General features: G+C 49.2%; 1 protein-coding gene across 1 annotated transcript in view; it reads left to right on the forward strand.

Moving 5' to 3' along the window:
• ACBD6 (acyl-CoA binding domain containing 6) overlaps positions 1 to 15,274 on the forward strand; it is a 266,804-nt gene that overhangs the window by 193,072 nt on the left and 58,458 nt on the right. Inside the window, exon 5 of the mRNA XM_063939798.1 lies at positions 14,306 to 14,411. Within this exon, the coding sequence (XP_063795868.1) occupies positions 14,306 to 14,411 (106 nt within the window). The remainder of the gene's footprint in view (positions 1 to 14,305; positions 14,412 to 15,274) is intronic.

Below are 15,274 nucleotides of genomic sequence, written 5' to 3' on the forward strand. Positions count from 1 at the left end.
ACCGTATCTGGCGAAAGTATGTGTCTTGGTGTGAGACCAAGAATGCACCTACGGAAGATTTTCATCTGGGTCGTCTTCTCCACTTCCTACAGACAGGTGTGGATATGGGCCTGAAATTAGGCTCGGTTAAGGTACAGATTTCGGCCATCTCGATTTTCTTTCAGAAGGAATTGGCTTCTCTTCCAGAAGTCCAGACATTTGTAAAGGGAGTGCTGCACATCCAGCCCCCTTTTGTGCCTCCAGTGGCACCATGGGACCTGAACGTGGTGTTGCAGTTCCTAAAATCACACTGGTTTGAACTGCTTAACAAGGTTGAGTTGAAATTTCTTACCTGGAAGGTGGTCATGTTGTTGGCCTTCGCATCAGCAAGGCGAGTGTCAGAATTGGCGGCTCTATCACACAAGAGCCCCTACTTGATTTTTCATGTGGATCGAGCTGAATTGAGGACACGTCCGCAATTTTTGCCTAAAGTGGTTTCGTCGTTCCATATGAATCAACCTATTGTGTTGCCTGTGGCTACCGGTGACCTGGAGGATTCCAGATCCCTGGACGTAGTCAGGGCCTTAAAAATTTATGTAGCCAGGACGGCTAGAATTAGGAAAACAGAGGCTCTGTTTGTCCTGTATGCGGCCAATAAGATTGGCGCTCCTGCTTCAAAGCAGACTATTGCTCGCTGGATCTGTAATACGATTCAGCAGGCTCACTCTACGGCTGGATTGCCGGTACCAAATTCGGTTAAGGCCCATTCCACTAGGAAGGTGGGCTCTTCTTGGGCGGCTGCCCGAGGCGTCTCGGCTTTACAACTTTGCCGAGCGGCGACTTGGTCGGGGTCAAACACTTTTGCTAAATTCTACAAGTTTGATACCCTGGCTGATGAGGACCTAGCGTTTGCTCAGTCGGTGCTGCAGAGTCGTCCGCACTCTCCCGCCCGATTGGATGCTTTGGTATAAACCCCATGGTCCTTACGGAGTCCCCAGCATCCTCTAGGATGTAAGAGAAAATAAGATTTTAAACCTACCGGTAAATCTATTTCTCCTAGTCCGTAGAGGATGCTGGGCGCCCGTCCCAGTGTGGAAACTCTGCAAGACTTGTATATAGTTGTTGCTTACATAAGGGTTATGTTACAGTTGACATCGGTCTTGGACCGTTACTGTTGTTTTTGTTCATACTGTTAACTGGTTATGTATGTTCCAGGTTATATGGTATGATTGGTGTGGGCTGGTATGAATCTTGCCCTTGGATTGCTAAATCCTGCCTTGTATTGTCCATCTCCTCTGGGCACAGTTCTCTAACTGAGGTGTGGAGGAGGGGCATAGAGGGAGGAGCCAGTGCACACCCATAGTCAAAGTTCTTTTTAGGTGCCCTATCTCCTGCGGAGCCCGTCTATACCCCATGGTCCTTACGGAGTCCCCAGCATCCCATACGGACTAGGAGAAATAGATTTACCGGTAGGTTTAAAATCTTATTTTTTTAAAGGGCAGATCATTGAGGAGGGCACTTTTTCATTTAGAATAGCAAATTTTATCTGCATGCGCCCAAAAAGGGTCTCAAGTAGAGGGTGCACGGTCTTTTTGCACGCTCCAGTTTCCATCACTCTGGGGGCAGGGTATTCGTAACACCAGAAATTGCTGGGCTTCCCCCAGGATCTCACCGCACTGTGAACAGATGAAAAATATTTTGACAAAACCAGACAACCAGTATTGGATGAAACCAGAGGTTGTTTGATTGTACACACTACACCAATGTCTGACCAATTGGTTGGTCAAAGGTTGGATTGGATGAGAATTGGACAAGTGTGCAAGTAGCTTTAGCAATGTTAAGCCAAGGTGCTATGTGTTACCTTCTAGTCCAGTCGCAGCTTCTCTACGTTTTTGCACATATGTTGTGGTCCCAGATCTCTTTTTTGTAAGATCTTGTGTATGTTCACCCACCAGGAGACATTATGTATCGCATCAGTCCTAGGCGGATGTGATACAGGCAGGCCGGAGAGGTGAGTTATTATACCACCTCTCCGGTGACTCTTTTCAATACCTTTCAATGCTGAGACGTTATATATCGCTGCACAAAGAGTCTGTGCAGGATGTCACTTAACGCATAGGAAAGACACGGCATCATACATTTATCCCATAGTGGTGTTGGGCACTGATGCTGGGCAATAAGATCTGTCTTGCAGTCAGTTTTGCGTGGTGCATAGGGGATGCGTTCAGCATCCCGATCGACGGGATGCTGGCGGTCATGTGACCAATGCCGGAATCCTGACACCACATGGGAGACCGGCGCCGGTAGACCGACCTCCGACAGTCCGAAGGTAAATGTGCATTGAACTTTAGGGATTAGGTGCAGGGGGGTTAGGGTTAGGCACAGGGTTATTCCTAGCTGCCACCCCCATGTAATTATCCCTAGCTGCCACCCCCAGGGGGTTAGGGTAGGGTAGTGAGGGGGGCAAAAATACTTACCACCTCCACGGTCAGGTTCTTTAATGTCGGGGTGCCGGTGTCCGTCGTGTGACTGCCAGCATCCCGATGACTGGGATAACCTGTGCATGGTAATCTAAGGCTTTTGTGTGGCTTCTAAGCCTTGGGAACACAATCCATGGGGAGAATTAAATTCCTGATATCAGCCAATCGTGTCCTGCCAGTATTGCATCCCATAGAGGTTAGAGAGAAAACTTTTGTTATCAGCACTACCATAAATGGCAATATGTGCTCAGCTAGACATTAATGCAATGCCCAGCAGCATATATTCCGAATTGAATGCACCTGATGATCACTTCTTGTGCTAACAGTGTAAATTGATACAGAAAGTGTAACCAAGAACAGATGCACCTTTTCACAATGGGTGAGCTGAAATGGCTAAGTACACTATATTTATTTTTAGTTTCTTTATTTTTTCTCTGACGTCCTAAGTGGATGCTGGGACTCCGTAAGGACCATGGGGAATAGCGGCTCCGCAGGAGACTGGGCACAACTAAAGAAGGCTTTAGGACTACCTGGTGTGCACTGGCTCCTCCCACTATGACCCTCCTCCAGACCTCAGTTAGAATCTTGTGCCCGGCTGAGCTGGATGCACACTAGGGGCTCTCCTGAGCTCCTAGAAAAGAAAGTATATTTTAGGTTTTTTATTTTCAGTGAGATCTGCTGGCAACAGACTCACTACTACGAGGGACTAAGGGGAGAAGAAGCGAACCTACCTGACTGGAGATAGTTTGGGCTTCTTAGGCTACTGGACACCATTAGCTCCAGAGGGATCGAACACAGGACCCGACCTCGATCGTTCGGTCCCGGAGCTGCACCGCCGTCCCGCTTACAAAGCCAGAAGCATGAAGATGGTCCTGAAAATCGGCGGCAGTAGACTTCGGTCTTCAACAAGGTAGCGCCCAGCACTGCAGCTGTGCGCCATTGCTCCTCATGCACACCTCACGCTCCGGTCACTGATGGGTGCAGGGCGCTGGGGGGCGCCCTGAGCAGCAATATTAAACACCTTGGCTGGCAAATCTACACAATATATAGTCATATAGGCTATATATGTGTAAAATACCCCTGCCAGAGATCCATAAAAAAGCGGGAGAAGTCCGCCGAAAAAGGGGCGGGGCTATCTCCCTCAGCACACTGGCGCCATTTTTTCTTCACAGTGCAGCTGGAAGACAGCTCCCCAGGCTCTCCCCTGTAGTTTTCAGGCTCAAAGGGTTAAAAAGAGAGGGGGGGGGGGCACTAAATTTAGGCGCAATATTGTGTATACAAGCAGCTATTGGGAAAAAATCACTCAGTTATAGTGTTAATCCCTGCATTATATATAGCTCTGGTGTGTGCTGGCATACTCTCTCTCTGTCTCCCCAAAGGACTTTGTGGGGTCCTGTCCTCAGTCAGAGCATTCCCTGTGTGTGTGCGGTGTGTCGGTACGGCTGTGTCGACATGTTTGAGGAGGAAGGTTATGTGGAGGCGGAGCAGATGCCGATAAATGTGATGTCGCCCCCTGGGGGGCCGACACCAGAGTGGATGGATAGGTGGAAGGTATTAACCGACAGTGTCAACTCCTTACATAAAAGGCTGGATGACGTAACAGCTGTGGGACAGCCGGCTTCTCAGCCCGCGCCTGCCCAGGCGTCTCAAAGGCCATCAGGGGCTCAAAAACGCCCGCTACCTCAGATGGCAGACACAGATGTCGACACGGAGTATGACTCCAGTGTCGACGAGGTTGAGACATATACTCAATCCACAAGGAACATCCGTTTGCATGATCTCGGCAATGAAAAATGTGTTACACATTTCTGACATTAACCCAGGTACCACAAAAAAGGGGTTTTATGTTTGGGGAGAAAAAGCAGACAGTGTTTTGTTCTCCCATCAGATGAGTGAATGAAGTGTGTGAAGAAGCGTGGGTTCCCCCGATAAGAAACTGGTAATTTCTAAAAAAGTTACTGATGGCGTACCCTTTCCCGCCAGAGGATAGGTCACGTTGGGAGATATCCCCTAGGGTGGATAAGGCGCTAACACGTTTGTCAAAAGGTGGCACTGCCGTCTTAGAATACGGCCACTTTGAAGGAGCCTGCTGATAAAAAGCAGGAGGCTATCCTGAAGTCTGTATATACACACTCAGGTACTATACTGAGACCTGCAATTGCCTCAGCATGAATAGTGCTGCTGCAGCATGGTCTATTACCCTGTCAGGACAGGGATACTATTTGCTAACCATAGAGCATATTAAAGACGTCGTCTTATATATGAGGGATGCACAGAGGGATATTTGCCGGCTGGCATCCAGAATTAATGCAATGTCCATTCTGCCAGGAGGGTATTAGGGACCCGGCAGTGGACAGGCGATGCTGACTTTAGAAGGCACATGAAGATTCTGCCTTATAAGGGTGAGGAATTGTTTGGGGATGGTCTCTGGGACCTCGTATCCACAGCAACTGCTGGGAAGGAAAAAATTTACCTCAAGTTTCCTCACAGCCTAAGAAAGCACCATATTATAAGGTACAGTCCTTTCGGCTTCAGAAAAGCAAGCGGGTCAAAGGCGCTTCCTTTCTGCACAGAGACAAGGGAAGAGGGAAAAAGCTGCCAGTTCCCAGGATCAAAAATCTTCCCCTGCTTCCTCTGAGTCCACCGCATGACGCTGGGGCTCCACAGGTGGAGCCAGGTGCGGTGGGGGCACGTCTCGGGAACTTCAGCGACCAGTGGGCTCGCTCACAGGTGGATCCCTGGGTTCTGCAAGTAGTATCACAGGGATACAAGCTGGAGTTTGAGGCGACTCCCCCTCACCGTTTCCTCAAATCAGCCTTGCCTGCTGCCCTCGAGGAGAGGTAGTACTGGCGGCAATTCACAAGCTGTACTTCCAGCAGGTGATAATCAAGGTACCCCTCCTTCAACAAGGCCGGGGTTACTATTCCACAATGTTTGTGGTACCGAAACCAGACGGTTCGGTGAGACCCATTCTAAAATTGAAATCCTTGAACACTTATATACGAAGGTTCAAGTTCAAAATGAAATCGCTCAGGGCGGTTATTGCAAGCCTGGACGAAGGGGATTACATGGTATCACTGGACATCAAGGATGCTTACCTGCATGTCCCCATTTACCCTCCTCACCAGGAGTACCTCAAAATTGTGGTACAGGACGGTCATTACCAATTCCAGACGTTGCCGTTGGTCTGTCCCCGGCACCGAGGGTATTTACCAAGGTAATGGCCGAAATGATGATACTCCTTCGAAAAAAAGGAGTTATAATTATCCCGCACTTGGACGATCTCCTTATAAAGGCGAGGTCCAGAGAGCAGTTGTTCGTCGGAGTAGCACTATCTCGGGAAGTGCTACAACAGCACGGCTGGATTCTGAATAGTCCAAAGTCGCAGCTGGTTCCTACGACGCGTCTACTGTTCCTGGGTATGGTTCTGGACACAGAACAGGAAAAAGGGTTTCTCCCGGAGGAGAAGGCCAAGGAGTTGTCATCTCTAGTCAGAGACCTCCTATTACAAATACAGGTGTCGGTGCATCAATGCACGCGAGTCCTGGGAAAGATGGTAGCTTCTTACGAAGAAATTCCATTCTGCAGGTTCCATGCAAGGATCTTCCAGTGGGATCTGTTGGACAAGTGGTCCGGGTCGCATCTTCAGATGCATCGGCTGATAACCCTGTCTCCAAGGGCCAGGGTGTCGCTGTTGTGGTGGCTGCAGAGTGCTCATCTTCTAGAGGGCCGCAGATTCGGAATACAGGACTGGGTCCTGGTGACCACGGATGCCAGCCTTCGAGGCTGGGGGGCAGTCACACAGGGAAGAAAATTCCAGGGACTGTGGTCAAGTCAGGAGACTTCCCTACACATAGATATTCTGGGACTAAGGGCCATTCACAATGCCCTAAGTCAGGCTAGACCCCTGCTTCAACACCAGCCGGTGCTGATCCAGTCAGACAACTTCACGGCGGTCGCCCATGTAAACCAGCAGGGCGGCACAAGAAGCAGGATGGTGATGGCAGAAGCCACAAGGATTTTCCGATGGGCGGAAAATCATGTGTTAGCACTGTCAGCAGTGTTCATTCCCGGAGTGGACAACTGGGAAGCAGACTTTCTCAGCAGGCACGACCTCCACCCGGGAGAGTGGGGACTTCATCCAGAAGTCTTCAAAATGATTGTACACCTTTGGGAAAGGCCACAGGTGGACATGACGGCGTCCCGCCTCAACAAAAAGCTAAAAAGATATTGCGCCAGGTCAAGGGACCCTCAGGCGATAGCTGTGGACGCTCTGGTAACACCGTGGGTGTACCAGTCGGTGTATGTGTTCCTTCCTTTGCCTCTCATACCCAAGGTACTGAGAATACTAAGAAGTAGAGGAGTAAGAACTATACTCTTGGTTCCGGATTGACCAAGAAGAGCTTGGTACCCAGAACTTCAAGAAATGATCTCAGAGGACCCATGGCCTCTGCCGCTCAGACAGGACCTGCTGCAGCAGGGGCCCTGCCTGTTCCAAGGCTTACCACGGCTGTGTTTGACGGCATGGCGGTTGAACACCGGATCCTAAAGGAAAAAGGCATTCCGGAGGAAGTCATTCCTACACTGATTAAGGCTAGGAAAGATGTGATCGCAAAATATTATCACCGAATATGGCAAAATATGTTGCTTAGTGTGAGGCCAGGAAGGCCCCAACGGAGGAATTTCAACTGGGTCGATTTCTGCACTTCCTACAGTCAGGAGTGACTACGGGCCTAAAATTGGGTTCCATTAAGGTCCAGATTTCGGCTCTGTACATTTCTTCCAAAAAGAACTGGCTACACTGCCTGAAGTTCAGACTTTTGTTAAGGGAGTGCTGCATATTCAGCCCCCGTTTGTGCCTCTAGTGGCAGCGTGGGATCTCAACGTGGTGTTGGATTTCCTGAAGTCGCATTGGGTTGAGCCACTTAAATCCGTAGAGCTAAAATACCTCACATGGAAAGTGGTCATGCTGTTGGCCTTGGCGTCGGCCAGGCGTGTATCAGAATTGGCGGCTTTGTCATGCAAAAGCCCTTATCTGATTTTCATATGGATAGGGCGGAATTGAGGACTCGTTCCCAATTCCTTCCTAAGGTGGTATCAGCTTTTCATGTGAACCAACCTATTGTGGTGCCTGCGGCTACGTGGGACTTGGAGGACTCCAAGTTACTGGACGTAGTCAGGGCCCTGAAAATATATGTTTCCAGGACGGCTGGAGTCAGGAAAACTGACTCGCTGTTTATCCTGTATGCACCCAACAAGCTGGGTGCTCCTGCTTCAAAGCAGACTATTGCTCGCTGGATCTGTAGTACGATTCAGCTTGCACATTCTGCGGCTGGACTGCCGCATCCTAAATCAGTGAAAGCCCATTCCACGAGGAAGGTGGGCTCTTCTTGGGCGGCTGCCCGAGGGGGCTCGGCTTTACAACTTTGCCGAGCAGCTACTTGGTCGGGGTCAAACACATTTGCTAAATTCTACAAGTTTGACACCCTGGCTGAGGAGGACCTAGAGTTTGCCCATTCGGTGCTGCAGAGTCATCCGCACTCTCCCGCCCGTTTGGGAGCTTTGGTATAATCCCCATGGTCCTTACGGAGTCCCAGCATCCACTTAGGACGTCAGAGAAAATAAGATTTTACTCACCGGTAAATCTATTTCTCGTAGTCCGTAGTGGATGCTGGGCGCCCATCCCAAGTGCGGATTGTCTGCAATACTTGTTTATAGTTGTTGCCTAACTAAAGGGTTATTGTTGAGCCATCTGTTGAGAGGCTCAGTTATATTTCATACTGTTAACTGGGTATAGTATCACGAGTTATACGGTGTGATTGGTGTGGCTGGTATGAGTCTTACCCGGGATTCAAAATCCTTCCTTATTGTGTCAGCTCTTCCGGGCACAGTATCCTAACTGAGGTCTGGAGGAGGGTCATAGTGGGAGGAGCCAGTGCACACCAGGTAGTCCTAAAGCTTTCTTTAGTTGTGCCCAGTCTCCTGCGGAGCCGCTATTCCCCATGGTCCTTACGGAGTCCCAGCATCCACTACGGACTACGAGAAATAGATTTACCGGTGAGTAAAATCTTATTTTCTCTGACGTCCTAGTGGATGCTGGGAACTCCGTAAGGACCATGGGGGATAGCGGGCACCGAAGGAGACTGGGCACTCTAAGAAAGAATTAGGACTACCTGGTGTGCACTGGCTCCTCCCTCTATGCCCCTCCTCCAGATCTCAGTTAGAATCTGTGCCCGGCTCGAGCTGGATGCACACTAGGGGCTATCCTGAGCTTCTAGAAAAAAAAGTATATTTAGGTTTTTTATTTTCAGTGAGATCTGCTGGCAACAGACTCACTGCTACGAGGGACTTAGGGGAGAGAAGCGAACCTACCTGCTTGCAGCTAGCTTGGGCTTCTAGGCTACTGGACACCATTAGCTCCAGAGGGATCGAACACAGGCCCAGCCTCGGTCGTCCGGTCCTGGAGCCGCGCCGCCGTCCCCCTTGCAGAGCCAGAAGCAAGAAGAACGTCCAGGAAATCGGCGGCTGAAGACTCCGGTCTTCATTAAGGTAGCGCACAGCACTGCAGCTGTGCGCCATTGCTCCCCATGCACACCTCACACTCCGGTCACTGATGGGTGCAGGGCGCTGGGGGGGGGCGCCCTGGGCTGCAATAAGATTACCTTACATTGGCAAAAAAAATACACATAATATAGTCATAAAGACTATATATGTGTAAAATCCCGTGCCATATATACATAAAAAAAGCGGGAGAAGTCCGCCGTGAAGGGGGCGGGGCCATCTCCCTCAGCACACTGGCGCCATTTCCTCTCACAGCTCCGCTGGAAGGACGCTCCCCAGGCTCTCCCCTGCAGTTTCCAGGCTCAATAGGGTAAAAAAGAGAGGGGGGGCACTAAATTTAGGCGCAAATACTATATATATATATATAGCTGCTATAGGGTAAAATCACTCATTATAGTGTACATCCCTGTGATTTATAGCGCTATGGTGTGTGCTGGCATACTCTCTCTGTCTCCCCAAAGGACTTTGTGGGGTCCTGTCCTCAGTCAGAGCATTTCCTGTGTGTGTGCGGAGTGTCGGTACGGCTGTGTCGACATGTTTGATGAGGAGGCTTATGTGGAGGCGGAGCAGGTGCCGATAAATGTGATGTCACCCGCTGCGGGGTCGACACCTGAGTGGATGGATATGTGGAAGGAATTACGTGACAGTGTCAACTCCTTACATAAGAGGTTTGATGACATAGCAGATGTGGGACAGCCGGCTTCTCAGTCCGTGCCTGCCCAGGCGTCTCAAAAGCCATCAGGGGCTCAAAAACGCCCGCTACCTCAGATGGCAGACACAGATGTCGACACGGATACTGACTCCAGTGTCGACGACGATGAGACTAGTGTACATTCCAATAGGGCCATCCGTTACATGATTACGGCAATGAAAAATGTGTTGCACATTTCTGACATTAACCCTGGTACCACAAAAAAAGGTATTATGTTTGGGGAGAAAAAGCAACCTGTGGTTTTTTCCCCCTTCTGAAGAGTTAAATGAAGTGTGTGATGAAGCGTGGGTTTCCCCCGACAATTTCTGGTATAAACTGGTAATTTCCAAAAAGTTACTAAGGGCGTACCCTTTCCCGCCAGAGGATAGGATACGTTGGGAGACATCCCCTAGGGTGGATAAAGCGCTCACACGCTTGTCAAAGAAGGTGGCACTGCCGTCTCCGGATACGGCCGCCCTAAAGGAGCCTGCGGATAGAAAGCAGGAGGCTATCCTGAAGTCTGTATATACACACTCAGGTATTATACTGAGACCGGCTATTGCTTCAGCATGGATGTGCAGTGCTGCAGCTGCGTGGTCAGATTCCCTGTCTGATAACATTGATACCCTTGACAGGGACACTATATTGCTAACTGTAGAGCATATTAAAGACGTAGTCTTATACATGAGAGATGCACAGAGGGATATTTGCCAACTGGCATCTAGAATAAATGCAATGTCCATTTCTGCCAGGAGAGTATTATGGACCCGGCAGTGGACAGGTGATGCGGATTCTAAAAGGCACATGGAGGTTTTGCCTTACAAGGGTGAGGAATTGTTTGGGGATGGTCTCTCGGACCTCGTTTCCACAGCGACGGCTGGGAAGTCGACATTTTTACCCCATGTTCCCTCACAGCCAAAGAAAGCACCGTATTATCAGGTACAGTCCTTTCGGCCCCAGAAATGCAAGCGGGTTAAGGGCGCGTTCTTTCTGCCCAGAGGCAGAGGTAGGGGGAAAAAGCTGCACCAAACAGCAAGTTCCCAGGAACAAAAGTCCTCTCCCGCTTCCTCTAAGTCCACCGCATGACGCTGGGGCTCCACGGGTGGAGCCAGGTGCGGTGGGGGCCCGTCTCCGGAACTTCAGCGACCAGTGGGTTCGCTCACGGGTGGATCCCTGGATTCTACAAGTGGTATCTCAGGGGTACAAGCTGGAATTCGAGACGTCGCCCCCTCGCCGTTTCCTCAAATCAGACTTGCCAACTACTCCCCCAGACAGGGAGGCGGTGCTGGAGGCGATTCACAAGCTGTACTCCCAGCAGGTGATAACCAAAGTACCACTCCTTCAACAGGGACAGGGTTACTATTCCACAATGTTTGTGGTACCGAAACCGGACGGTTCGGTGAGACCCATTTTAAATTTGAAATCCTTGAACACTTATATAAGAAGGTTCAAGTTCAAAATGGAATCGCTCAGGGCGGTTATTGCAAGCCTGGACGAAGGGGATTACATGGTATCACTGGACATCAAGGATGCTTACCTGCATGTCCCCATTTACCCTCCTCACCAGGAGTACATCAGATTTGTGGTACAGGACTGTCATTACCAATTCAAGACGTTGCCGTTTGGTCTGTCCACGGCACCGAGGGTATTTACCAAGGTAATGGCCGAAATGATGATACTCCTTCGAAAAAAGGGAGTTATAATTATCCCGTACTTGGACGATCTCCTTATAAAGGCGAGGTCCAGGGAACAGTTGTTGATCGGAGTAGCACTAGCTCGGGAAGTGCTACAACAGCACGGCTGGATCCTGAATATTCCAAAGTCGCAGCTGGTTCCTACAACGCGTCTACTATTCCTGGGGATGGTTCTGGACACAGAACAGAAAAAGGTGTTTCTCCCGGAGGAGAAGGCCAAGGAATTGTCATCTCTAGTCAGAGACCTCCTAAAACCAAAACAGGTGTCGGTGCACCACTGCACGCGAGTCCTGGGAAAGATGGTAGCTTCTTACGAAGCAATTCCATTCGGAAGGTTCCATGCAAGGAGACTTCCCTACACATAAATATTCTGGAACTAAGGGCCATTTACAATGCCCTAAGTCAGGCAAGACCCCTGCTTCAACACCAGCCGGTGCTGATCCAGTCAGACAACATCACGGCGGTCGCCCATGTAAACCGTCAGGGCGGCACAAGAAGCAGGATGGCGATGGCAGAAGCCACCAGGATTCTCCGATGGGCGGAAAATCATGTGTTAGCACTGTCAGCAGTGTTCATTCCGGGAGTGGACAACTGGGAAGCAGACTTCCTCAGCAGGCACGACCTCCACCCGGGAGAGTGGGGACTTCATCCAGAAGTCTTCCAAATGATTGTACACCGTTGGGAAAGGCCACAGGTGGACATGATGGCGTCCCGCCTCAACAAAAAGCTAAAAAGATATTGCGCCAGGTCAAGGGACCCTCAGGCGATAGCTGTGGACGCTCTAGTGACACCGTGGGTGTACCAGTCGGTTTATGTGTTCCCTCCTCTGCCTCTCATACCAAAGGTACTGAGAATAATAAGAAGGAGAGGAGTAAGAACTATACTTGTGGTTCCGGATTGGCCAAGAAGAGCTTGGTACCCGGAACTTCAAGAAATTATCTCAGAGGACCCATGGCCTCTGCCGCTCAGACAGGACCTGCTGCAGCAGGGGCCCTGTCTGTTCCAAGACTTACCGCGGCTGCGTTTGACGGCATGGCGGTTGAACACCGGATCCTAAAAGAAAAGGGCATTCCGGAGGAAGTCATTCCTACGCTGATTAAAGCTAGGAAAGATGTGACTGTAAGACATTATCACCGCATATGGCGAAAATATGTTGCTTGGTGTGAGGCCAGAAAGGCCCCAACGGAGGAATTTCAGCTCGGTCGATTTCTGCACTTCCTACAGTCAGGAGTGACTATGGGCCTAAAATTGGGTTCCATTAAGGTCCAGATCTCGGCTCTGTCGATTTTCTTCCAAAAAGAACTGGCTTCACTGCCTGAAGTTCAGACTTTTGTTAAAGGAGTGCTGCATATTATGCCCCCTTTTGTGCCTCCAGTGGCACCTTGGGATCTCAACGTGGTGTTGGATTTCCTAAAGTCGCATTGGTTTGAGCCACTTAAAACCGTGGAGCTAAAATACCTCACGTGGGAAGTGGTCATGCTGTTGGCCTTGGCGTCAGCCAGGCGTGTATCAGAATTGGCGGCTTTGTCTTGTAAAAGCCCTTATCTGATTTTTCATATGGATAGGGCGGAATTGAGGACTCGTTCCCAATTCCTTCCTAAGGTGGTTTCAGCTTTTCATGTGAACCAACCTATTGTGGTGCCTGCGGCTACTCGGGACTTGGAGGATTCCAAGTTACTGGACGTAGTCAGGGCCCTGAAAATATATGTTTCCAGGACGGCTGGAGTCAGGAAAACTGACTCGCTGTTTATCCTGTATGCACCCAACAAGCTGGGTGCTCCTGCTTCTAAGCAGACTATTGCTCACTGGATCTGTAGCACGATTCAACTTGCACATTCTGCGGCTGGACTGCCGCATCCTAAATCTGTAAAAGCCCATTCCACGGGGAAAGTGGGCTCTTATTGGGCGGCTGCCCGAGGGGTCTCTGCTTTACAACTTTGCCGAGCTGCTACTTGGTCGGGTTCAAACACGTTTGCAAAATTCTACCCTGGCTGAGGAGGACCTTGAGTTTGCTCATTCGGTGCTGCAGAGTCATCCGCACTCTCCCGCCCGTTTGGGAGCTTTGGTATAATCCCCATGGTCCTTACGGAGTTCCCAGCATCCACTAGGACGTCAGAGAAAATAAGAATTTACTCACCGGTAATTCTATTTCTCGTAGTCCGTAGTGGATGCTGGGCGCCCATCCCAAGTGCGGATTGTCTGCAATACTTGTATATAGTTATTGCCTAACTAAAGGGTTATTGTTATGAGCCATCTGTTCGTGAGGCTCAGTTGTTGTTCATACTGTTAACTGGGTATAGTATCACGAGTTGTACGGTGTGATTGGTGTGGCTGGTATGAGTCTTACCCGGGATTCCAAATCCCTTCCTTATTGTGTCAGCTCTTCCGGGCACAGTTTCCTTAACTGAGGTCTGGAGGAGGGTCATAGTGGGAGGAGCCAGTGCACACCAGGTAGTCCTAAAGCTTTCTTTAGTTGTGCCCAGTCTCCTGCGGAGCCGCTATTCCCCATGGTCCTTACGGAGTCCCAGCATCCACTACGGACTACTAGAAATAGAATTACCGGTGAGTAAATTCTTATTTTTTCTAACCCCCTTATTCCCTGCCCCTGACTAGCAGAATGGCTGATATGCCACGTATCTACCTTCTGCTTTGACAGATACAAGACACTGTTTATATTGATACATTTGATTGTAAGTCCTGGAGTAGCATCAGTAAGCAGTGGTATCTTGACTTGGGGCCCCTGTGCTACTGGATGGGAGATTGGGGGCTCATAAAGAAAGAAGAAAAAGTAGTTCTCTCTAAATATGTAAAATAAAATGCATGTCTGACTGAATACAGAGATCTTATTGTATGTCTCTTTTTCACACGTAAGGTTTGTTTTCTATATTGATGCTTTGTAGGGATGAAGATAAAGATATCTTTGACTACTGCCGGGAAAACGACATCTCCCGAATATCTCAGGCGTTGGCTACGGGTGCCATTGATGTGAATGTGGCAGATGAGGAGGTGTGTAGTATATCTTTTCATTAATGTATTTTGCTCTGTCCTCTTGCCTATTCTTCTCCTGTACTGTATATACTGCTACCATTTACATTGGATATATGTATGTACTGGCCTCTGCAAAGTGCTGACTGGCTGTGTTCTCTGCTTTCTCTGTGCCTCCCAAATAGGGATGTAATTATGAATTCATAGCCTGTGATAATGTCGATATTATCTTAAACCATAAAGCTATACCTTTAAACACACTTTTACCATGGAGCCGCTGCGGCCGCTAGACTTAATATGCACTCTACGTACTTTGTACGCTATTTGCGTACAGAGTCCCGTACCGTGTACGGACTTAGCGTACAAACGCCGCGCTGGGGGTACAAAGTACACACAGCGCGCACCCACTCTTGATATACTTTAAACCTTATTATTAATGCAACGCAATGATATTATTACACTCTAAACCTTATGCAGCAAAGCACTGCAATGATGTTACACCTAAAACCTTATGCAGCGCTGACGGTACAAAGTACCCGCAGAGCGTACACACCTTATCAATACAACTTTTAAACCTTATACAGTTAGGTAATGTAATACGCTTTAAACCCTAGAAGGGAAAAGAGGACACAACACCGATTTGTAGTTAAACACTGGGCTCCGACACCTCAGCGTATATATCTGGAAGGGGATAACAATACAATTTATACACTACAATACAACAGAGTAAATGGCTACAGTCAATGTACATACGTGAGAATAGTCGCATGCGCTTCCTGGTCCAGTCCTCCGCTAATCAGGTAGATAGCGTTAAGAGTCTTCTGACCGGCCAGGCAGTAACAGGCTTTTTATACACTACTTCCAAAAGTAATACAATGGATACT

The sequence above is a fragment of the Pseudophryne corroboree genome, chromosome 9, assembly GCF_028390025.1.
Source record: "Pseudophryne corroboree isolate aPseCor3 chromosome 9, aPseCor3.hap2, whole genome shotgun sequence".
Taxonomy (NCBI): domain Eukaryota; kingdom Metazoa; phylum Chordata; class Amphibia; order Anura; family Myobatrachidae; genus Pseudophryne; species Pseudophryne corroboree.